The sequence below is a fragment of the Cherax quadricarinatus genome, chromosome 60, assembly GCF_038502225.1.
Source record: "Cherax quadricarinatus isolate ZL_2023a chromosome 60, ASM3850222v1, whole genome shotgun sequence".
NCBI classification, from domain to species: Eukaryota; Metazoa; Arthropoda; class Malacostraca; order Decapoda; family Parastacidae; genus Cherax; species Cherax quadricarinatus.
In genome coordinates, this window is record NC_091351.1 from 18,756,969 (window position 1) to 18,783,207 (window position 26,239).

General features: G+C 39.1%; 1 protein-coding gene across 5 annotated transcripts in view; it reads left to right on the forward strand.

The window, feature by feature from the left end:
- The window catches only part of IntS6 (integrator complex subunit 6), a 438,513-nt gene that overhangs the window by 380,014 nt on the left and 32,260 nt on the right, over window positions 1-26,239 (forward strand). For 4 of the 5 annotated variants that reach the window (XM_070097997.1, XM_070098000.1, XM_070097999.1 and 1 more), the window contains 2 exons: window positions 11,057-11,149; window positions 21,912-22,446. In XM_070097997.1, the coding sequence (XP_069954098.1) occupies window positions 11,057-11,149; window positions 21,912-22,446 (628 nt within the window). The remainder of the gene's footprint in view (window positions 1-11,056; window positions 11,150-21,911; window positions 22,447-26,239) is intronic. The other variant, XM_070097998.1, reaches the window with a different exon arrangement.

The following is a 26,239-nucleotide window of genomic DNA, read 5'->3' on the forward strand; positions in this document are numbered from 1 at the left end:
TGCCACTTTTGTATAAGCACACTGTCATATCATACTGGTTGATAGACCACCTAATTTCAACCCCAACTTTCAGTGATATAATACTTGAGAATCGATTTCTGCTACTGTTGCATATGCTACACTTCTCGGACAAGACAAAGCCTGACAGAAATGACAGGTTATATAAGATCAGGAATGTGTTTATGTATTTGAAACAAAAGGTCTTTGTATTTTTATCCCTTCAGGAAGCTTGTTATTGATGAGTCTTTGATTCTATTCAAAGGTAGACATTCAAGCCATATATACCAAGCAAGAGGAAATGCTTTGGTATAAAGTTATTAGTACTTAGTGATTGCTACAGTGGACTTGTTTTGGGTATAATTGTGTTCACTGGAAGTAATACATTGCAAAATACCAGGAAGTTAATGGGTATATCTGATGTTGTGGGTTAGAACAGTGATGGAACCATATCCTGGTAAGGGGCATACATTATATACTGATAACTGGTACACAAGCCCCTTACTCAGTGATTTTTTTGCAAGTGAACATGACAGATGTGTGCAGTACAGTGCATGCAAATCGTAAGCATATGCTCAGGTTCGATGTAGGCACTCATAGAGGTGAGGTGCAGGCATTTGCTGCCAATGGCATCATGGCATTTCAATGGCATGACAAATGAGATGTCACATTGTTGACATCAATTCACCGAAACGAAATGACATAGTGGCAGGCAGAATGGAGAGAGCAATGAACCCATTCTAAAATCGGCAGCTGTGATGGACTACACCCTCAATATGCACTCAGTGGACAAATGTGACATGAACATTGGGTTGGCTGATTGTGTTTGCAAGAGTTATAAGTGGTACATGAAACTTTTTCCATCTTGTGGACATATGCATGCTCTGTGCTTATGTATAAGATAAGGGCCAGAAACAGACTAGTATATGGTGGATTTTGTTTGTCATCAGACAAATAATATTCAAGTACCAGGTAACAATACCTGCAATAGAAAACCGCCTACGAACTTATCACCAAATAACCTCTCGTTTTTGGCCTGGTGATCATTATCTAATACAGCTGCCTCCTACGAAGAAGAAATTTGCTCAGAAGAGGTGCTGTGTCTGTGCACGTACAACAAAACTCCGACAAAAATGTAGAGACACTCATTTTATGTGTGGAGTGTAAAAACCACTGTGCATAACACCATGTTTCAAAGAGTTCCACAAGCTGCAGTACTTCTAGAAACATGTCCAGTGACTATACAGTGGACCTCGAGTTTCGTGAGCCTTGTGCTTCTTGAATTCCGACCTTCGGCAACTTTTTTCGTTAAAATAAAGCCTCGCAGTTCGTGATTCGCCTCGCTATTCGTCCATTGTATGGAACGCATCCGTGTGGCTGGGAGCCACCAGGCATATGCAAAGGCTCCCACACAACAATCAGAGCATCAGTGTGGCATTGTTTCTGCACGAGTGACCATTAATCTAGACGTTCATACGATACATTTCGTAATAATCCATTGTTTTTGGTGCTTTAAACTGCTAAATAAGCCACCATAAGCACAAAGAAAGCTTCTAGTGCTAGCCCTTTGGTAAAGAAGGTGAGAAACACGATATAATTCATGAAAAAACTCGTACCAGAGTGGAGGAGGAAGAGAGACGGGAGAATGTGCCTTCTTCAGTGATTCTATGATTTGTACAATACTAAAGCAGCAGGAGTCGATAAAGGCTATTGCACCAGCCAGCAATAAAGTGTGGCATAAACGGTGTAGCAAATAAGGTAATCAATTAAGCGATAGAAAAAGGACGACACGAAACTGGCTCCTCCATTGCTGTTTGAGGTATATATAGGGCACTGACAAACATACGCCGCCCTGCCTATCTTCCACCACCCTAAACCAATGCCAGCATCTCCAAGGTACAGGAAGTGTAAATATTTCTTATTTATAGTGTAAATATTTCTTATTTATGAATTACGTACGTATATTGCTTGTGTGAATAGTGTTCGTGGCTTCTGCTGCCGCCTACACTACCATTAATATGTACGACTTCTTTCAGTGGCCCATGTAAACCCAACAACATCACTACTACTTGCTCCTCACATATTTAATGACATATTTTATTCATTCTAGAGTATACATAATTTTTTTTTTTTTATTTTCAACAAAACGGCCGTATCCCACCAAGGCAGGGTGGCCCAAAAAGAAAAATGAAAGCTTCTCTTTTAAAATTTAGTAATTTATACGGGAGAAAGGGTTACTAGCCCCTTGCTTCTGGCATTTTAGTCGCCTCTTACAACACGCATGGCTTATGGAGGAAGAATTCTGTTCCACTTCCCCATGGAGATAAGAGGAAATAAAAGAGAACAAGAACTAGAAACAAAATAGAAGAATAGGGGTCGTGTATATACAGTGGACCCTCGACCAGCGACAGCTTCCTTGATTGCCGTTTTCTTGGCCACAATAGTAGCAATGGTTGATTGGGATTTTGTGTACATCCTGGCCAGCTCGGAGACACGCACTTCACTTTCATACTTAGCAATGATCTCTTTCTTCATATCCATAGTAATTCTCACCATTTTTGCTGTAGGGTTGGCACTAGAAGCTTTCTTGGGGCCCATGGTGACTTATTTTGCAGGTGCAATCACTAAAAAGGCTGTGATAATGTGAAATGTTCCGATTGTATGCTTGGAAGCGACCGCGGTGGCTGGCTGGCTTGTAAACACTGGCCAGAAGTGGACGTGTCTCAGACGGAAGGAATAGTGTTGGTCGAGTTTTTTAGCGCTAGTCGAGGCAAAATTTTTGTGTTAATATGTATCGCTGGTCGGATTTATCGTTAATCGATGCCATCGTTGGTCGAGGGTCCACTGTATATTCTTGTACATGTATGTGTAGTGTGACCTAAGTGTAAGTAGAAGTAGCAAGACATATCTGAAATCTTGCATGTTTATGAGACAGAGAAAAGGACACCAGCAATCCTACCATCATGTAAAACAATTAATATAATGTTTATATGTTATTAATACTGTTTATTATGTCATTTTAGATGAATTGTGATAGATAAATAAGCCGTGGAATACAGTGGACCCTCGACCAGCGATATTAATCCGTTCCTGAGAGCTCATCGATAATCGAAATTATCGTTAGTCGAGTTAATTTTCCCCATAAGAAATAATGGAAATCAAATTAATCCGTGCAAGACACCCCAAAGTATTGAAAAAAAAAAATTTTACCACATGAAATATTAATTTTAATACACACAAACTGAAGAAGACATGCACAGTTACATGACACTTACCTTTATTGAAGATCTGGTGATGATTGATGGGATGGGAGGAGGGGAGAGTGTTGATCTTCTTAGTGTTTAGAAGGGGAATCCCCTTCCATTAGGACTTGAGATAGCAAGTCTTTTTCCGGGTTTACTTCCCTTGTTCTTTTAATGCCACTAGGACCAGCTTCAGAGTCACTGTACTTCTGTCACACAACATATCTGTCCATAGAGGCCTGTACCTCTCGTTCCTTTATGACTTTCCTAAAGTGGTTCACAACATTGTCAGTGTAAAGGTTGCCAACACAGCTTGCAGTAGCTGTGTCAGGGTGATTTTCATCCAGAAAGGTTTGCACTTTAAGCCACATTGCACAGATTTCCTTAATCTTAGAAGTAGGCAACTTCTTCAATTTCTCTATCCCCCTCATCCGAAGCAGTTTCCTCAGGTGTGGCCTCATGCTCATGAAGATGATCTAGCAGCTCATCAGTGGTTAGTTCTTCATTGTCCTCCTCCTCCAACTCTTCCACATCCTCCCCACTAACCTCCAACCACAAGGACTTCCCTAGTGCCACAATGGATTCCTCAACTGGCATAGGATTCTCAGGGTTAGCCTCAAACCCTTCATAATCCCTTTTGTCTACACATTCTGGCCACAGTTTTTTCCAAGCAGAGTTCAAGGTCCTCTTAGTCACTTCCTCCCAAGCCTTACCTATAATGTTTACACAATTGAAGATGGTAAAGTGATCTTTCCAAAACTCTCTTAGAGTCAGTTGAGTTTCTGAGGTCACTACAAAGCACCTTTCAAACATAGCTTTTGTGTACAGTTTCTTGAAGTTGGAAATGACCTGCTGGTCAATGGGCTGCAGGAGAGGAGTGGTATTAGGAGGCAAAAACTTAACCTTAATGAAGCTCATGTCCCTAGAAAGTCGCTCTGCCAAGTCTGAAGGATGACCAGGAGCATTGTCTAATACCAGGAGGCACTTAAGGTCTAATTTCTTTTCAATTAGGTAATTTTTCACAGTGGGGGCAAATGCATGGTGTAACCAGTCATAGAAAAAGTCCCTAGTGACCCATGCCTTACTGTTTGCCCTCCACAGCACACACAAATTAGCCTTGAGGACATTGTTTTTCCTGAGCACTCTGGGAGTTTCAGAGTGATACACCAATAAAGGCTTCACTTTGCAATCACCACTAGCATTGGCACACATCAATAGAGTAAGCCTGTCTTTCATAGGCTTATGTCCTGGGAGTGCCTTTTCCTCCTGAGTAATGTACGTCCTGCTTGGCATTTTCTTCCAAAACAGGCCTGTTTCGTCACAAACACTTGTTCAGGTTTCAGTCCTTCACTGTCTTTGTACTCCTTGAATTCCTGCACATATTTTTCAGCCGCTTTGTGGTCCAAACTGGCAGCCTCACCATGCCTTATCACACTATGAATGCCACTACGATTCTTAAATCTCTCAAACCAACCTTTGCTGGCTTTAAATTCACTCACACCACCACCACTAGTTGCTGGCATTTTTTTAATTAAATCGTCATGCAACTTCCTAGCCTTTTCACATATGATCGTTTGAGAGATGCTATCTCCTGCTATCTGTTTTTCGTTTATCCACACCAATAAGAGTCTCTCAACATCTTCTATCACTTGCGATCTCAGTTTCGAAAACATAGTTGCACCTTTGGCAAGAACAGCTTCCTTGATTGCCGTTTTCTTGCCCACAATAGTAGCGATGGTTGATTGGGGTTTACTATACAACCTGACCAGCTCGGAGACACGCACTCCACTTTCATACTTAGCAATGATCTCTTTCTTCATCTCCATAGTAATTCTCACCCTTTTTGCTGTAGGGTTGGCACTAGAAGCTTTCTTGGGGCCCATGGTGACTTATTTTGCAGGTGCAATCACTACAAAGGCTGTGATAATATGAAATGTTCCAATTGTATGTTTGGAAGCGACCACTGTGGTTGGCTGGCTTGTAAACACTGGCACCCGTGGGACAAGTGAGGCACGCTCAGGCCAAAGTGGATGTTTATACAGATGTGTACTGTATACAGTGGACCCCCGGTTCGCGATACTAATCCGTTCCTGAGAGCTCATCGTAAACCAAAAATATCGGAAAGCGAATCAATTTTCCCCATAAGAAATAATGGAAATCAAATTAATCCGTGCAAGACACCCAAAAGTATGAAAAAAAAATACTTTTACCACATGAAATATTACTATACAACCTGACCAGCTCGGACACACGCACTCCACTTTCGTACTTTGCAGTTATCTCTTTCTTCATTTCAACAGTCATTAGCACCCTTGGTCTCGAAGGGTTGGCACTGGGAGCTTTCTTGGGGCCCATGGTGACTTAGTTTGCAAAAACAGGCACCAAAAACAGTGATAATATGGATAATATGGAATGTACCTAATGTATCCTTAGATGCGCGCACACTGGCTGGCTTGTAAACACTGGCGCACACGGGTCAGTTCAGGCCACACATGGACACATCTCGTACGAACCACATCGCATACCGGGTTTTGTATCAGGAAGCGAGGCAAATTTTCTGCGATATAATGCATCAGTTACCGGATTTATCGGATACCGATAGCATCGCGAACCGGTGGTCCACTGTATTGCAATAAACAGAATAGAGAAATCAGCTCTAATATACATTATTTAGGTATGAATACTGGTCAGAGAGCCCATTGTAAGCCTGAGGTGTCGGTAAACGAGTACGTCACTAGGTGAGGAGAGGCTGTACTGATACAATGCACACACCCCACTCTTAGGAGACTGAACCTTATGATGACGTTTCTGTTTGACTTGTTAATAGTCAGAGTCGGACCAAAACATCATAAGTTTGTCTCCAGAGTGCGAGTTATTTGTGTATTATTTGTTTGTTCCAGCAATGGTATTGTGACTTTTTATTCTTAAAGAAGCATATACTAATGCCTTCCATAAGTTCTTTCGGGGAATAAAAGCTCTTAAGTATTTTGTAAAATGTTGACCAGAAACATTGCTTATGAAATCCCATTATATAAATTATATAATGCATAAATAGCATTATATAATTTGAGAGGAAAGACATACTGATGTACAGTTGTCATATTGAACTATGAATGTCAGCTTAGAAGTTAAATGTGTTAGAAACAATGCTTAAGCATCCAGCAGACGTGTGAGTATGTTAGACAGGAGTAGAGTAGAGATGAATGATTGTTAATTGGTGAGTTGTTGGAGTGTGAGCAAGGTAACATGAAGGGATTCATCTATACTTGTTGAGTCCTCTAAAGAAAGGGATTCAGTGATACTGGTTGAGTCCTCTATAGGAAGGGTTGGGGATGTTGCAATCATAAGGTAATCTGAAGTGTGATGTTGGCACACTTCTTGCAAGACAGCAATTAAGTAAATGATAGTAAAATGTGTTTCCTCTTTTTGGATCAACGTATCTTAGTGGGAGATGGCTGACGAGGCAAAAAACAACAAGCAGCACTGAATAGTTCTGAGAATCACAGAATAATACTAAATTGACAGTGCTTGCATAAAGTTTTACTATATATTAGTTAAACTTTATTTTACTTTGAATATGAGATTACTATTTTAGTGATTGTAGGCTGATGTAGAAAAATGTCAATATGCTTAAAGTTAAAAATAATGATTTTTGAAAAATAAATAAATAATTATTTCTTTCAACACACCGGCTGTATCCCACTGAGGCGGGGTGGCCCAAAAGGAAAAACAAAAGTTTCTCCTTTCACATTTTGTAATATATACAGGAGAAGGGGTTACTAGCCCCTTGCTCCTGGCATTTTAGTCGCCTCTTACAACACGCATAGCTTACGGAGGAAGAATTCTGTTCCACTTCCCCATGGAGATAAGAGGAAATAAACAAGAACAAGAACTAGTAAGAAAATAGAAGAAAACCCAGAGGGGTGTGTATATATATGCTTGTACATGTATGTGTAGTGTGACCTAAGTGTAACTAGAAGTAGCAAGACGTACCTGAAACCTTGCATGTTTGAGACAAAAAACACCAGCAATCCTTCCATCATGTAAAACAATTACAGGCTTTCATTTTACATTCACTTGGCAGGATGGTAGTAAAATAATGTATATTATACAAAAATTGCAAACAAGCTACAGTAGGGCCCCACTTATACGGCAGGTTAGGGTCCAGGCTACCGCCGTAAAGCAGAAATCACCGTAAAGTGGAATACCCTTTTTTTTTTCCTTATGAATGCATACAAATACTAGATAACAAGTTTACACTAACATATATTAAGTTAGCAATAGAACTAAGCATCAAAAAGCAATAAAAAAGTACAATACACACATAGTGCACTCATTACTTACCTTAAATATTTATAGTCTTAATCTAGGGTGAGACAAGTAGTATTTATTGTAAGAAATCAAGTGTGGTATGTATGGTAGTCAGCCAGGCTACCATACCAGGCCATTCCACCCACACATATATTCTATGATATTTAAGCATCCCAGGGCGATAAAATGCACATACAGTTCATTCATTACTTATCTTAAAATATTTGTAGTCTTAATCTAGGGTCAGGGGTGAGTAAACAAGATAAAATGAATAAATGAGAGAGAGAGAGTGAGTATGTGAGGGAGGACAGGCTCAGAGTTATGTAAACAAACCAGGGGAAGGCAAGTTTTGTAAACAGTGTACACGTCTGGTTTGTGTACAAGTTACATTGTGTACAAGTTGTCTCTACATTGATGCGGTAGAATAAATAAAGAAGAACATTCCCATTCTCATGTAACACCATTTTTAGAAGAAATGATGCTCTGAGTGAAGGCAATGGAAATAAGTCACTCTGTCTGACTTCTTTGGGTTATCCTAGGTTTTCTACACATATGCTGTTATGTATGATAATCTTAGTAACTGTATTTGTGTATATCTGAATAAACTTACATACATACGAAAGGAATAATTTTCTACAGTTGCCCACAGTAATACATTTTCTCTTATGTTAGACTAGAGAAAATGTTATTCTTGCCGTTACTTGTACAAGTTATCTGGCTACCACATCTCATATTTGTTTATTTATTCTATTGTGGGGTGTATTTATCATCTTTTTATGTTATGCATTGTGTTTATTATATAATTTTGAACAAAATATCATGGATGGATTAATGAAAATGTGTACATTAACGTTATATACAACATTTAATGAGACTCGATTATTATTATCATTACTAATATGACGTCTCGAGATATAAAACACACTTATTGATTTTAATGTATACCTGCATGCCGGCACAGTATGTAAGTTTATCTAGGTACAGGTACATAAGTATAATTATCAGAGTATATATAAAATATGAAATAACTTTTAAAAACACTTGAAATTTTGTTGTTTCCAGACATAATGGAGAGACTTAGTGCTTGGATCTCACAGAGAATGTAAACAAACCGAGTGGGACACGGTGACCATATTAGAAAGTCAGGTGGGGGAGCCGTATAGCGAGTTTTGGTCATAATTTGAAATGACCGTATTAGCGGAACGCCGTAAAGTGAAACGCCGTAAAGCAGGGTCCTACTGTATACAAAATGCAAAACAACCATAGGGGGAGTTGAATGACAGCTCTAGGCTTTTCTTGTTGCAATCAACATATCAGGAGCTTGCAGTATTGCAGAGAAAAGGAGGAATTGCAAGCAGATATGTTCAGAGGAAGCAGCTTTGTCTGCATTGTTTATTCTAGACACTGTTTTGAAATTGGAATGTTTTGAAATTTGTGTGAAATTGAACAAATTACCAATTTCTGATCACTATATTGAGTAGTTAAAGTAGTTGATAGGGTGGTTTCTTGTGCTCAATCACTAAAATGGAAGACTTACTAGCAAAACAGCTAAGACTTTGGTCAACTGGAACACTGTAATTGGCTTAAAATAGGACTCGAAGTAGGCAGAATCACTGATGCGTAAATATTGCTGATGCAGCAGAATTTATGAAAACCTAATTCCGTCAGTTTTCTATCAAATTTCATACTTTGTTTTATTACCCTCAGTAAAAGATTCTCTACCTTTTATAAGAATTTTTATTTTTTTTTTTTTTTAATTCTTGGACATTGTGGACAAGTCTGGCATCGGGGGTCTGGACCCTGAAAGGGTTAAGTTATTAAACTCTGCAATTTGTATTCCTATATTTATATATTTTGATGGGTTGACATGTTGTATTGAACTTTAATAATATGAAAGTAAGTAGTTATGAGGTTGATGCTCATAAAATTGCATGACCTGAGAGTATCATGAAGAAAGTAAATTACGTAGTAGATTCATACGGCAGCTGGGAGCTCAGTTTCTCTTAATGGCTGTTGAGACATATAGACACAATTATTTGTGATGATTGTTGATAACAGTCAGAGTAATGGGCTAAAAGAGAGAGAGAGAGAGAGAGAGGCATTTTGGAGATTAATAGTTATTATTTTATTACAGTACAGAAACCATAGATTATGTAGCATATAGAAAGGAAATGATGCTCCCACTGTATGTGACTCACAGTACATCTCAGCAAAAAAAAAAAAAAAATAATTGGCTAGAGAAATAGAAAAAAGTAAGCAAATATTAGAATGACTTGGAGAGCTTATAAATCTGTAAGGGAAGGAAGGCAGGGTAGGAGACGTCCCTGAAAAGGTTGGAGGGAGGGGGTAAAGGAGGTTTTATGGGTGAGGGGCTTGGATTTCCAACAAGCGTGCGCGAGTGTGTTAGAAGTAAATTGAGACGAATGGTTTTTGGGACCTGTAGAGCTGTTGGAATGTGAACAGGGTAATATTTTTTGAAGAGATTCAGGGAAACCAGTTAGCTGGACTTGAGTCTTGGAAATGAGAAGTACAGTGCCTGCACTTTAACCCTTAAATGGTCCAAACGTATATATACGTTCTCTCGCGTAGCGCCCCAAACGTATATACACATGTATACGTTTCATTTGTCATTCGTTCAACATTGGCACGATAAGCCTGAGTCGCCTAGACATGAGAGAATGGGTGTGCGCACTCAGTGTGCGCCATATGAAAAAAATTGGGAATGCCTGGGTACCACATGCTCTTTTTTTCTATTAAAAAAAACTTTTTTCTCAAAATATTCAGGGCGCTACACAAGAAAACGTATATATGTTTGGACCGTTTAAGAGTTAAAGGAGGGGTTTGGGATATTGGTAGTTTGGAGAGACATCTAAGCGGTCGTATCTGAGAGCCTCTGCAAAGACAGTGATTATGTATGGGTGATTGTGAAAGTGTTGAATGGTGATGAAAGTTTTTTTTTTTTTTTTTTCATTCTTTTTGGGTTTTTATTTCTTTTTTGGTCATCCTGCCTTGGTGAGAAACGGCCAACGTGTTAAAATAAATAAATGTACATATGCATATTATTATGAGCATGAGTGAGTGTTATTGGTCAATTACACTGCGAATAGCCAAGGACTCGAACCCATGCTGCTTTGGCCCGCCTCATGGTGAGTGAAAACACATGACGCTCTAACCCATAGGACCATGCAGTACTACAAGAGCGACGCAACCAGCCAAGCTAGGTGTTTTACCATCATCTGCGGACATACGGTGGTGTGGGTGCCTCTGAGCTAATTTCATTCTACCTCCCAGCGAGCAGTATTTTATATTATTGCAACCATGAACGAGTGGTATTGATCAATAACAACACTGCGACTAGCCAAGGACTCGAACCCATGCTGCTTTGGCCCACCTTATGGTGAGTGAAAACAATTGTGCAACAAGGAGTCTGTTTATGAGAGTCTCTGTGTCTGGCACTAGCAAAATGCTGTTAATATTATTCACTTAATTTATCTTTTATTTTTCAGGATTACTTGAAAAAAATGACTCCTCCCTTGCGAGAAATAGAATCAACACCTGTCAGACAACACATGTTTGGAAACCCATTCAAGATTGATAAGGTTTGTTGCATTTTTCATATTTTACTTGATATTAACTAAATATTGATAGTTGTCACTGTTTAATTCCAAATTTTAGTTTGTGGGGGTTGAGCTGAGATCTATCTCTTTGTTCTACCTCATATTATTCAACCAACTCGCATGATATTATTCTTTTATTAAGTATACTTTTTGATCCCTTGTAAGGAGTCAGCTACTATATTATTATCTAGGTCATTCCACTCCATTACCTCTCATATTGATGTAAATCATTTGGTTGTATGGTTTCCATGCATGACTTACCTGTTGTTTTGATTTCTCATATTGTAAAGGACCTATCATTGTCTCTGCCTTCCATGGAGTTCTTGCTATATTGTTATTGTTTCCCTCATTATTCTTCCTAAGATAGTTTGCATAGTTCTTTGTCTTTATTTACAGCTCATTTCCCTACACTCAGGAGTTTTGTTTAGTGCTTTTTAAGGTTGGAGGTCAAAATTTCGGCCAACTTTTTTATTTTTCAACCAATTTTTTTTATTTTTGGTGTACGTTTAGAAGTTCATACGTAGAAGAATGTGACAAAGTTTCAGTATTATTGGCCAACAAACAACAGAGAAAAAAAATATTTGAATGACTTTTCATATATGGCAGCAAGAATGGCAAAATGGCACTACGAGTGGCACTTCCGACAATCCCAACCGTTAGAATACGTCTGACACGAATTTTGGATGCACATGTTTCGTCTAATATATCTTATTATCATGGAAAAAAAAAAAACATTTGATAGACTTTTTGGGATTCACCAAAATATCTGCCTTTTACCTCCCACAAAATCAAAAATATTTGATATATTCCAAAAAAAGAAGCACCAAATAGTCAAACACACTTTGTTTTATATTGTCCGTGAAAATCATTTCAATACAGTGGACCCCCGCATAACGATATTAATCCGTTCATGAGAGCTCATTATTACGCGAAATTATCGTTATGCGGATGAATTTTCCCCATAAGAAATAATGGAAATCAAATTAATCCGTGCAAGACACCCCAAAGTATGAAAAAAAAACATTTTTACCACATGAAATATTAATTTTAATACACACAAACTGAAAAAGGCATGCACAGTTACATGACACTTACCTTTATTGAAGATCTGGTGATGATTGATGGGATGGGAGGAGGAGAGAGTCTTAATGTTTAGAAGGGGAATCCCCTTCCATTAAGACTTGAAGTGTCAAGTCCTTTTCTGGGGTTACTTCCCTTCTTCTTTTAATGCCACTAGGACCAGCTTCAGAGTCACTGGACTTCCGTCGCACAACATATCTGTCCATAGTGGCCTGTACCTCTCGTTCCTTTATGACTTCCCTAAAGTGTTTCACAACATTGTCAGTGTAATAGTCACCAGCACGGCTTGCAATAGCTGTGTGAGGGTGATTTTCATCCATAAAGGTTTGCACTTTCAGCCACATTGCACAGATTTCCTTAATCTTTGTAGTAGGCAACTTCTTCAATTTCTCTCTCCCCTCCTCCGAACCAGTTTCCTCAGGTCTGGCCTCTTGCTGTTGAAGTTGATCTAGCAGCTCATCAGTGGTTAGTTCTTCATTGTCCTCCTCCACCAACTCTTCCACATCATCCCCACTAACCTCCAACCCCAAGGACTTCCCCAATGCCACAATTGATTCCTCAACTGGCATACTCCTCTCAGGGTTAGCCTCAAATCCTTCAAAATCCCTTTTGTCTACACATTCTGGCCACAGTTTCTTCCAAGCAGAGTTCAAGGTCCTCTTAGTCACTCCCTCCCAAGCCTTACCTATAAGGTTTACACAATTGAGGATATTAAAGTGATCTCTCCAAAACTCTCTTAGTTGAGTTTCTGAGGTCACTACAAAGCACCTTTCAAACAGAGCTTTTGTGTACAGTTTTTTGAAGTTTGCAATAACCTGCTGGTCCATGGGCTGCAGGAGAGAAGTGGTATTAGGAGGCAAAAACTTCACCTTAATGAACTTCATGTCTCCATAAAGTCGCTCTGCCACGTCTGTAGGATGACTAGGGGCATTGTCTAACACCAGGAGGCACTTAAGGTCTAATTTATTTTCAGTTAGGTAATCTTTCACATTGGGGGCAAATGCATGGTGTAACCAGTCATAGAAAAAGTCCCTAGTGACCCATGCCTTACTGTTTGCCCTCCACAGCACACACAAATTAGCCTCGAGGATATTCTTTTGCCTGAACGCTCTGGGAGTTTCTGAGTGATACACTAATAAAGGCTTCACTTTGCAATCACCAGTAGCATTGGAACACATCAACAGAGTAAGCCTGTCTTTCATAGGCTTATGTCCTGGGAGTGCCTTTTCCTCCTGAGTAATGTAGGTCCTGCTTGGCATTTCTTCCAAAACAGGCCTGTTTCATCACAATTAAACACTTGTTCAGGTTTCAGTCCTTCACTGTCTATGTACTCCTTGAATTCCTGCACATATTTTTCAGCTGCTTTGTGGTCCGAGCTGGCAGCCTCACCTTGCCTTATCACACTATGTATGCCACTACGCTTCTTAAATCTCTCAAACCAACCTTTGCTGGCCTTAAATTCACTCGCATCATCACTAGTTGCAGGTATTTTTTTTAATTAAATCCTGATGCAACTTCCTAGCCTTTTCACTTATGATCACTTGAGAGATGCTATCTCCTGCTATCTGTTTTTCATTTATCCTCACCAATAAGAGTCTCTCAACCTCTTCCATCACTTGCGATCTCTGTTTCGAAGACACAGTTGAACCTTTGGCAAGAACAGCTTCCTTGATTGCCTTTTTGTTGCCCACAATAGTAGCGATGGTTGACTGGGGTTTATTATACAACCTGGCCAGCTCGGAGACACGCACTCCACTTTTATACTTATCAATGATTTCTTTCTTCATCTCTATAGTAATTCTCACCCTTATTCCTGTAGGGTTGGCACTAGAAGCTTTCTTGGGGCCCATGGTCACTTATTTTGCAGATAAAATCACCAAAAACACTGTAATAATACGAAATGTTCCGATTGTATGCTTGGATGTTTCCGCGGAGGCTGGCTGGTAAACAATGCCACCGGTGGAACATGTGAGGCTGGCTAAGGCCGCACATTAGACGCGTCTCGGACGAACAGCGTTGAGCGGGTTTTTTAGCGGTATGCGAGGCAAAATCTTAGCGATAAAATGTATCGGTATGCGGATTTAACGTTATGTAAGGCCAACGGTATGCGGGGGTCCACTGTACAGTCATTAATAATGGTATAGGTCAGCGAAATAAGTGAATAAGTTACTTCTGAGATATAGGCCTGGAACGCTGGCCGGCCCGCCGTCTCAAATTTTTTTTTTTTTCGCCAAAATTGCATTTGTTTCAGTTGTTTTCTAAGTAAACTGATGTTCTAGTGCAGTTATCCTCTTCAAAATACCGTTTTCTATCACAGACCAAACAATACAACATGAAGACGAGGAGTTACTCATTTATATCGAAATATTGCTGGTGGACTCTCACCATATTATGGCCTGTTTTATTCAGTCTAGAGTATATAACATGTTTGTTTGTTATTTATAGTGTTTATTATATCATATTAGATCAGTTCTGATAGATAAATAAGCCGTATAGTTGATATATAAGCTGATATAAGCGTAATAATGAAGTGATTTCACCTGGCACCATCTGGAGGGGGAGTACTGCCGAGTGTTCTCAAATGGCTCCCGATTGGCTGGCACTCTACTGATGAGCTTCACCTACTCTTATATGATGCCAAATAATCAATTATTATATTAGAAAGAATAATGCAAAGAAAAAGCGATAAAAAACAAGTAAAAAAATCCAAAAAATACATGGGTTGAGAACAGACGCGCTACCTACATCGCCGTTACCATACCTGATATAAATGACTATAATTTCTTGTAGAAACGTCTTAGAACATTGATTCTTGTACCATTGTGTTGCCAAAGAGTTAAGCTATTTTTCTATATGAATAACTCAATTTCCATAATTTTTTAATTTTTTTCTTGAGAGCGCGCTGAAAATTTCCCACCTGTCCTTAACGTTCCAAACCTGTGTGTGTTTCGTGGTTCAAGTTTGGGGCAGTGCATATTCCTAAATCCTAAAAAAGACTGTTTCCATCAGTTATTTCTTCCTCACCCCCTGATTGATACTCATGTCTTGTGTCTTCTCATTGTAATGCCTAACTTGGTTAGTTTAACCAAAGCAACCACATAGCCATTCTCAAAATCTGCAAGTTTCTGCCATTCTGTTTATATTTTGTTTACATTCTTGTTATTTAAGGGGTTTTCTATAAATAGCTGTTTGCAATAACTTGCTCTTGCTATCAAATTATTTATTTTTATATGTACGAGGAATAATTTGAAGTCCAGTTATTGTTCTCACTAAGCTGCATGCCTGTGCTACAGCCATTGAAATACCCAAAACTAATTATTAGGCCATGCATGGGTAAACTTCTGGATGTGCATGTTTATAGAAGGGCAAGAGATATGTCAGATCATTTTTTAGTTGTAGTTACAGTGAGAGTAAAAGAGAGAGAGATGGAATACAAGGAGAATGGCATCAGCAAGTAAGGGAGAGGTGAAAGTTTATAAATTAGAGGAGGAGGCAGTTAAGGTAAGATAACTATTGGTAGAAAGATGGGCTAGTGAGAATATAGGCAGTGAGGTTGAAGAGGTATGGTGTATATTTAAGAATGTAGTGTTAGTGTGTTCAGCAGAAGTGTGGATAGAGGAGGGTGGGTGCAGGAGGGAAGAGTGATTGGTAGAATGATGAAGTAAAGAGATTAGTAAGAGAGAAAAATTAGCATATGAGAGCTTTTTACAAAGTAGAAGTGACATAAGGAGGGGAATATGTGGAGAGAAAAAGAGAGGTTAAGAGAGTGATGAAGAAATGTAACAGGAGAGCAAATGAGAGAGAAGGTGAGATGCTGTCAACAAATATTGCTGAGAATAAGAAAAAGTTTTGGAGTGAAATTATTTGGGAGTGAACTTGCCAGCAACTGGGTCTATGAAAGATGAGGTGATCCATATAATTGATGAGGAGTCTATGGAAACAGAGAACATCATCTGTGGAAGCAGTGAAGGGAGTGTATGAGAGTATAGTGATACCAGTGCTCTTATTGGGTGGTGAATGTTTCAATAAAGAGAAGGCTGGAGGCAGTGGAGATGTCATAGCTTGGAGATTAGGAGATGTCGGAGTTCTCAAAGTATTGTCCAGAGATCTGAGGAGGGGTTGTTGACTTGGGTCAGACATTTAGAGAGGATGGAACAAAATAAGATGACTTGCAGGCCGTATAAATCTGTTGTGGAAGGAAGGTGGGGTAGGGGTCATCCTAGGAAAAGTTGGAGAGAGGGGGTAAAGGAAATTTTGTGTGTGAGGGGCTTGGACTTCTAGCAAACGTGCGTGAGTGTGTTAAATAGGAGCCAGTGGTGACGAATGGTTTTTGTGATGACGTGCTGTTGGACTATGAGCAAGGCAATATTTATGAAGGGATTCAGGGAAACTGGTTAGTCAGACTTGAGTCCTGGAGGTGGAAATTACAGTGCCTGCACTCTGAAAGAGTTTTTGAACTGTAGTATAGTCATGCCTCTGGCAATGCAGTGATGGAGTGAGCAATGATGAAAGCGTATCTTCTTTTTTGGTCACACCTCAGTGGGAAACAGCTGATGTGTTAATAAAAATAATTTAAATACGTATATATTTTTTTAACACATCAACCATCTCCCACCAAGGCAGGTGACTCAAGAAAGAAAGAAAAACACTTTCACCGTCATTTACACACAATCACTGTCTTTGCAGAGGCGTGCAGATACGGCAGTTTAAATGTCACTCCAAACAGCCAATATCCCAAATCCCTCCTTTAAAGTGTAGGCATTGTATTTTCCACCTCCGCGATTCAAGTCTGGCTAACTGGTTTCCCTGAATCCTTTCACAAAATACTACCCTGCTCACACTCCAACAGCTCGTCTGGTCCCAAAAACCATTCGTCTCCATTCACTCCTATCTAACATGCTCACACATGCCTGCTGTATGTCCAACCCCCTTGCACACAAAACCTCTTTTACCCCCTCCCTCCATCCTTTCCTAGGACGGCCCCTACCCCTCCTCCCCTCTGCTACAGATTTATACACCCTCCAAGTCATCCTATTTTACTCCATCCTTTCTATATGACCAAAGCACCTGAACAACCCCTCTTCAGCCCTCTGAATAATACTTTTAATAACTCGACACCACCTACTTTTCACACTATGAATTCTCTGCATAATGTTTATATGTCTCATTGCCCTTAGACATGACATATCCACTGCCTCCAGCAACCTCCTCGCTGCAGCATTTACAACCCATGCTTCGCACCCATAAAAGAGTGTTGGTACCACTATATTCTTATACATTCCTTTTGCCTCCACAGATACCTCAGTGCACCACTCACCTTTTTTTTTCTTTCATCATTTCTGTGGTTAAATTAAAAGTGAATATAGGAAAGTGTAAGGTTATGAGGATAACAAAAAGATTAGTCGATGAATGTTTGAATATCAGATTGGATGGAGAGTATGGAGGAGGTGAATGTATTCAGATATTTGGGAGTGGATGTGTCAGCAGATAGGTCTATGAAAGATGTGGTGAATCATAGAATTGATGAGTGGATAAGTGTGAGCGGTGCATTTAGGAGTCTCTGGAGACAAAGAACTTTGTCCTTGGAATCAAAGAGGAGAATGTATGAGAGTATAGTTTTACCAATGCTCTTATGTGGGTTTGAAGCATGGGTGATATATGTTGCAGTGAGGAGAAGGCTGGAGGCAGTGGCTATGTCATGTCTGAGGGCAATGTGTGGTGTGAATATAATGCAGAGAATTCGCAGTTTAGATGTAAGGAGGAGGTGCGGGATTGCCAAAACTGTTGTCCAGAGGGCTGAGGAAGGGTTGAGGTGGTTTGGACATGTAGAGAGAATGGAACGAAACAGAATGACTTCGAGAGTGTATAAATTTGTAGTGGAGGGAAGGCGGGGTAGGGGTCGGCCTAGGAAAGGTTGGAGGGAGGGGGTACAGGAGGGTTTGTGTGCGAGGAGCTTAAACTTCCAGCAAGCATGTGTGAGCGTATTTGATACAAGTGAATGGAGACAAATGGTTTTAATACTTGATGTGCTGTTTGAGTGTGAGCAAAGTAACAATTATGAAGGGATTCAGGGAAACTGGCACGCCGAACTTGAGTCCTGGAGATGGGAAGTACAGTGCCTGCACTCTGAAGGAGGGGCATTAATGTTGCAGTTTTATAAACTGTAGTGTAAAGCACCCCTCTAGCAAGACAGTGATGGAGTGAATGATGATGAAAGTTTTTCTTTTTTGGGCCTCCCTGTCTTGGTGGGACTCGGCTGATGTGTTAATAAAAAGAAATAATTTTTCGGTTAACCTCGCCCTTCATAAACCCATCCTCTGTTAAACAACCATGGTGACATTACGCATCCCTGGCTAAGACCTACTTTTACTGGAAAGTAATCTCCCTCCTACAAGCCATAACCTGTGCCTCACTATCCTCAAATAAAATTTTTACAGCATTTACTAACCTACAGCCTATTCCAAACACTTGCAACATCTGCCACATTACTCCCCAATCCACCCTGTCATATGCCTTTTCTAAATCCATAAAGGAATGAAAACTTTCCTACCTTAATCTAAATATTGTTCATTTATATGCTTCAATGTAAACACTTGGTCTACACATCCCCTACCTATTCTAAAGCTTCCTTATTCATCTGCATTCCTGCTCTCTGTCTTACCTCTTAATTCTTTCAGTAATAACTCTTCCATACACTTTACCTGGTATACTCAATAGGCTTATTCCCCTATAATTTTTACACACACTCTTTTGTCCCCCTTTCCTTTATATAAAGGAATTATGCATGCTCTATGCCAGTCCCCAGGTCCCTTTCCTCCTTTCATACATTCAGTGAACAAAAGTACCAACCACTCCAAAGCTATTTATCCCCACCTGCTTATAAGATTTCTGTTATGATCCCATCAGTTCCAGCTGCTTTACCCACTTTCATTCTACCCAGTGCCTCACGCACCTCTCCCATATTCATATCCGGCTCTTCTTCACTCTTATAAGGTGCTATACCTCCCTGGCCAGTGCATGAAATTAAAGTAGGGCCCCACTTACATGGCAGGTTAGGTTCCAGGCTACTGCCACAAAGCAGACATCACCGGAAAGCAGAACACCATTTTTTCCTATTTATAAATGCCAGATAAATATATACTAACATATATTAAGTTAGTAATAGAACTAGGCATTAAAAAGAATAAAAGGTAAAATACACACACACTACACTCATTATTTACCTCAAAATATTTGTAGTCTTAATGTAGGGCAAAAGGTGAGTAGTAATTACTGTAAGAAGTCAGGTATGGTAGCCCTCCTGGCCACCTCACCCAAACATAATATACTATGATGCTTAACCCTTAAATGGTCCAAACGTATATATACGTTCTCTCGCGTAGTGCCCCCAAACGTACATATACATTTTAAAAATTTGTCATTCATTCAACATTGGCATGATAGGCCTGAGTCACCTAGACATGAGAAAATGGGTGTGCGCACTCAGCGTGTGCCATATGGAAAAAAATTGGGGATGCCTGGGTACCACATATTCTTTTCCTATAAAAAAAAATATTTTTTTTTTCTCAAAATATTCGGGGCGCTGGGTGGGTGAAAGTATATATACGTTTGGACCGTTTAAGGGTTAAAGTGCCCTAGAGTAATAAAATGCATATACAGTACACTCATTACTTACCTTAAAATATTTGTAGTCTTAATGTTGGGTAAGAGGCGAGATAAAAACGAATAAGTGAGATTGAGAACGAGTAAGATGACAGCCGCAGAGTACTATGTAAACAAACATATCTGGTTATGGTTGATACCTTACATTGTGTACAAGTTGTCTCCACAGTGATACAGTAAAATAAATAAAGACCAGTACTTCCATTCTCATGTAACATCGTTTTTAGAAGGAATAATGCTCTGACAAGTTATGATTATTATTATAAATTATTATTATTATAAGTTATTATTATTACAAATTATTATTATTATTATCATAATAAAAAGAAGCGCTAAACCCACAAGAATTGTGAATAGCTATACGTAGAGTGAAAGGAATGTTTTTCTACCCACATTGTAAAAATTGACATAAATATGAGATTTGTTTACCAAGCAGTTTGTAGGAGTGTCAGAAGAATTACATTTTCTATAGTCAGACACCAGTTACTGGTGTTTGACTAGAGAAAATGTAATTCTTCCGACTCTCCTACAAACCGCTTGGTAAACAAATCTCATATTTGTGTCAATTTTTATGCTGTGGGTGTATGTATCATGTTTATATGTTATGTAGCATTTTTATTATATAATTTAAAAAGAAATATCATAGATGGATTAATGGAAATGTCTATATTAACGTAATATACGACATTAACATAATATACGATATTATATAGCATCAAAAGTAGAGAGACTCGTAGTGATTTTAATGTGTACCTGCACACCAGCAGTGTGTAAGTGTATTTAGGTACAGGTACACATAAGTATAATTATCAGAGTATACATAAAATATGCAATAACTTTAAAACACTTGAAATTTTGGAAAATTTCCAGACGTGATAGAGGGAGATGCTCATGGAGAATGTAAGCAAACTGGGTGGGGCACGCCATATTAGAAAGACCATTTGCCATATAGCAAGTTTTAAAACATCGGCCGTCTCCCACCAAGGCAAGGTGACCTGAAAAAGAAAAACTTTAATCATTCATTCCATCACTGTCTTGCCAGAGGCATGCTTACACTACAGTTATAAAGCTGCAACATTAATACCTCTCCTTCAGAGTGCAGACACTGTACTTCTCATCTCCAGGACTCAAGTCAGGCCTGCTGGTTTCCTTGACTTCCTTTATAAATGTCACCTTGCTCATACTCCAACAGCAAGTCCTAAAAACCATTTGTCTCCATTCGCTCCTATCTAAAACAAACAAACAAACACACACACACACACACACACACACACACACACACACACACACACACACACACACACACACACACACACACACACACACACACACACACACACACACACACACACACACACACACACACACACACACACACACACACACACACACACACACACGTACGTACGTACGTTTGCTGGAAGTCCAAGACCCTCACACACAAAAACTCCTTTACCCCCTCCCTCCAACCTTTCCTAGGCCAACCCCTACCCTGCGTTCCCTCCACTACATATTTATACATTCTTGAAGTCATTCTATTTTGTTCCATTCATTATTAATAGGTAATTACAGTGAGCATATCTCTGTTCCTGTAGCTACCAGTAGGTAATCTCAGTTGCAGATACAGATAAATACAGGTATAATCCAACTTACGGCTGAGTTCGGTTCCGACCAACCGGTCGTAAGTCGAAATGGACGTAAGCTGAACCTTACTACTGAATATCAACATCACATTTTTGTAATGACTTTATTTTGTTTTATTTTGGCATTTCATTTTTTATTTTACTTTTTATGCTGTTAATACTGTATTTTATACTGTAAGGTTTAGGATAAACACTGTGTACAACACAAACAGTTGTTAATTTCCCATAAATTTGGCATACAAACACGGTCATAAGTCAAATGGTCGTATGTCGAGCAGGCCGTAAGTCGGATGGTAGGTGTAGTCACTTAGATTTATGTATAAATGGAATGCCTTCTTTTATATATCTCTTTTTCACAGAAGATGTCCATGATGGTTGATGAGGCAGATGTTGATCTTATGGGTACAAGTGGAGGAGCTGGTACTGGAGGCCGTGGCTCCAAGCGACCAGCTGAAACCCAGTCTGCAGTAGGCCGGCCGAATAAGCGCAGACGTGGTCCTCTACCTCAAGACTTTACCATGCAAAGAATTAATAAGAGTCCTAACCAAAGCCCTAGCTCAAACCTTAACACAAGTCCCTGTCCCAGTCCTAGTTCTAGTCTAAGTCCTTCCCCAACCCCAGGCACCAATCCTGGAGCAAATAATAGTCCTCCAGACTCCCCGCCACCTCAGAGAGTTGAAGAACGTCCTGCTGATGTAAGACAAGATATATCTAGAATAGAGCGAGCAGACACTCCACCTTTGTTTCAACCCTCCAACTATTCTACAACACCAACTCCAGGATATTCTCCGGGTATACTGAGTGTGTCTCCACCAGGCTCTCCAAGTTCCCTCTCAGCATCAGAAGAAAGAAACCATATATTACCTCTTGATATACATCCAATGCTTAATGGAGGTAAGCTAAGATTTTTTAAGAATAAAAGTACAGTAATTGGATATCAAAGTGGAAGGATTTTGTGGGAGACTAAGTCATTCTATTCTGTCAAAATTTATTCAGGACTCCACATATGGAAGTGAAAAATTTTGTAGTGATTTAGATATTTATTCAAAATTGATTAACCATGCATATTACAAATGTTAAATGGCTTTGCATGATACTAATCTCATTGAAATTATATACGAGTCATAATGTTTTTTTTTTCCTATACACTTGCTGTAAAATTGTTTAATATTGTCTTGATATCTTATAAATCTGATGTGTAAATTCAGGACCTGTCTCAGACAGGACACAGGGGCACATACTCTTTCCTGTGGAAATTTTGAATATAGCATTGTATCAAGCTTTTGCAGGTTTTAAACTTTAAATGTACTGGTCTTTAAATTAATATTCTTATTAAACTGCATCACATTTTTCTGAATATTGGCTTGTAATCTGAATCAGTACATTGAAATAAGTCCATCATTATGAGCATCAGGTTATAATACGTACATGTTTAACCTATAGCTAAAGCTCACTGAAAATGGGTTACAGGTTTGGAGTTAGAAATTTGATATAAATACATTCATGGAACCTAGGTAGTAGGTTGGTAGACAGCAACCGCCCAGGGAGGTACTACCGTCCTGCCAAGTGAGTGTAAAACGAAAGCCTGTAATTGTTTTACATGATGGTAGGATTGCTGGTGTCTTTTGTCTGTCTCATAAATATGCAAGATTACAGGTAAGTCTTGCTACTTCTACTTACACTTAGGTCACACTAAACATACATGTACAAGCATATATATACACACCCCTCTGGGTTTTCTTCTATTTTCTTTCTAATTCTTGTTCTTGTTTATTTCCTCTTATCTCCATGGGGAAGTGGAACAGAATTCTTCCTCTGTAAGCCATGCGTGTCGTAAGAGGCGACTAAAATGCCGGGAGCAAGGGGCTAGTAACCCCTTCTCCTGTATATATTACTAAATTTAAAAGGAGAAACTTCAGTTTTTTCTTTTGGGCCACCCCACCTCAGTGGGATACGGCTGGTACGTTGAAAGAAGAAGAAGAACATTCATGGAATAAAAAAAAATATTAGTTATGACCACATTTATAGCAGTACAATGTGGCATATTTTTGGAATGTATTTCAGAGGACTAGAATGCAGTTATACTCTTGATCAAGCACTGTATGTGTGTGTGTGTGTGTGTGTGTGTGTGTGTGTGTGTGTGTGTGTGTGTGTGTGTGTGTGTGTGTGTGTGTGTGTGTGTGTGTGTGTGTGTGTGTGTATATATATATATATATATATATATATATATATATATATATATATATATATATATATATATATATATATATATATATATATATATATATATATATATATATATATATATATATATATATATATATATATATATATATATATATATATATAGTGTATATATATATATATATATGGAGAGTAAAAGAAAGGTAAAGAGAGTGGTGAGAGAGTGCAAAAGGAGAGCAGATGATAGAGTGGGAGAGGCACTGTCAAGAAATTTTAATGAAAATAAGAAAAAATTTTGGAGTGAGTTAAACAAGTTAAGAAAGCCTAGGGAAAATATGGATTTGTCAGTTAAAAACAGAGTAGGGGAGTTAGTAGATGGGGAGATGGAGGTATTGGGTAGATGGCGAGAATATTTTGAGGAACTTTTAAATGTTAAGGAAGAAACAGAGGCAGTAATTTCATGCACTGGTCAGGGAGGTATACCATCTTTTAGGAGTGAAGAAGAGCAGAATGTAAGTGTGGGGGAGGTACGTGAGGCATTACGTAAAATGAAAGGGGGTAAAGCAGCTGGAACTGATGGGATCATGACAGAAATGTTAAAAGCAGGGGGGGATATAGTGTTGGAGTGGTTGGTACTTTTGTTTAATAAATGTATGAAAGAGGGGAAGGTACCTAGGGATTGGCAGAGAGCATGTATAGTCCCTTTATATAAAGGGAAAGGGGACAAAAGAGACTGTAAAAATTATAGAGGAATAAGCTTACTGAGTATACCAGGAAAAGTGTACGGTAGGGTTATAATTGAAAGAATTAGAGGTAAGACAGAATGTAGGATTGCGGATGAGCAAGGAGGTTTTAGAGTGGGTAGGGGATGTGTAGATCAGGTGTTTACATTGAAGCATATATGTGAACAGTATTTAGATAAAGATAGGGAAGTTTTTATTGCATTTATGGATTTAGAAAAGGCATATGATAGAGTGGATAGAGGAGCAATGTGGCAGATGTTGCAAGTATATGGAATAGGTGGTAAGTTATTAAATGCTGTAAAGAGTTTTTATGAGGATAGTGAGGCTCAGGTTAGGGTGTGTAGAAGAGAGGGAGACTACTTCCCGGTAAAAGTAGGTCTTAGACAGGGATGTGTAATGTCACCATGGTTGTTTAATATATTTATAGATGGGGTTGTAAAGGAAGTAATTGCTAGGGTGTTTGGGAGAGGGGTGGGATTAAATTATGGGGAATCAAATTCAAAATGGGAATTGACACAGTTACTTTTTGCTGATGATACTGTGCTTATGGGAGATTCTAAAGAAAAATTGCAAAGGTTAGTGGATGAGTTTGGGAATGTGTGTAAAGGTAGAAAGTTGAAAGTGAACATAGAAAAGAGTAAGGTGATGAGGGTGTCAAATGATTTAGATAAAGAAAAATTGGATATCAAATTGGGGAGGAGGAGTATGGAAGAAGTGAATGTTTTCAGATACTTGGGAGTTGACGTGTCGGCGGATGGATTTATGAAGGATGAGGTTAATCATAGAATTGATGAGGGAAAAAAGGTGAGTGGTGCGTTGAGGTATATGTGGAGTCAAAAAACGATATCTATGGAGGCAAAGAAGGGAATGTATGAAAGTATAGTAGTACCAACACTCTTATATGGGTGTGAAGCTTGGGTGGTAAATGCAGCAGCGAGGAGACGGTTGGAGGCAGCGGAGATGTCCTGTTTAAGGGCAATGTGTGGTGTAAATATTATGCAGAAAATTCGGAGTGTGGAAATTAGGAGAAGGTGTGGAGTTAATAAAAGTATTAGTCAGAGGGCAGAAGAGGGGTTGTTGAGGTGGTTTGGTCATTTAGAGAGAATGGATCACAGTAGAATGACATGGAAAGCATATAAATCTATAGGGGAAGGAAGGCGGGGTAGGGGTCGTCCTCGAAAGGGTTGGAGAGAGGGGGTAAAGGAGGTTTTGTGGGTAAGGGGCTTGGACTTCCAGCAAGCGTGCGTGAGCGTGTTAGATAGGAGTGAATGGAGACGAATGGTACTTGGGACCTGACGATCTGTTGGAGTGTGAGCAGGGTAATATTTAGTGAAGGGATTCAGGGAAACCGGTTATTTTCATATAGTCGGACTTGAGTCCTGGAAATGGGAAGTACAATGCCTGCACTTTAAAGGAGGGGTTTGGGATATTGGCAGTTTGGAGGGATATGTTGTGTATCTTTATATGTTTATGCTTCTAGACTGTTGTATTCTGAGCACCTCTGCAAAAACAGTGATAATGTGCGAGTGTGGTGAAAGTGTTGAATGATGATGAAAGTATTTTCTTTTTGGGGATTTTCTTTCTTTTTTGGGTCACCCTGCCTCGGTGGGAGACGGCCGACTTGTTGAAAAAAAAAAAAAAAAAAAAAAAAAAAAATATATATATATATATATATATATATATAATTTTTTTTTTTTTTTTTTTTTTTTTTTTTTTTTTTTTTTTTTTTTTTTCTTCAACAAGTTGGCCGTCTCCCACCG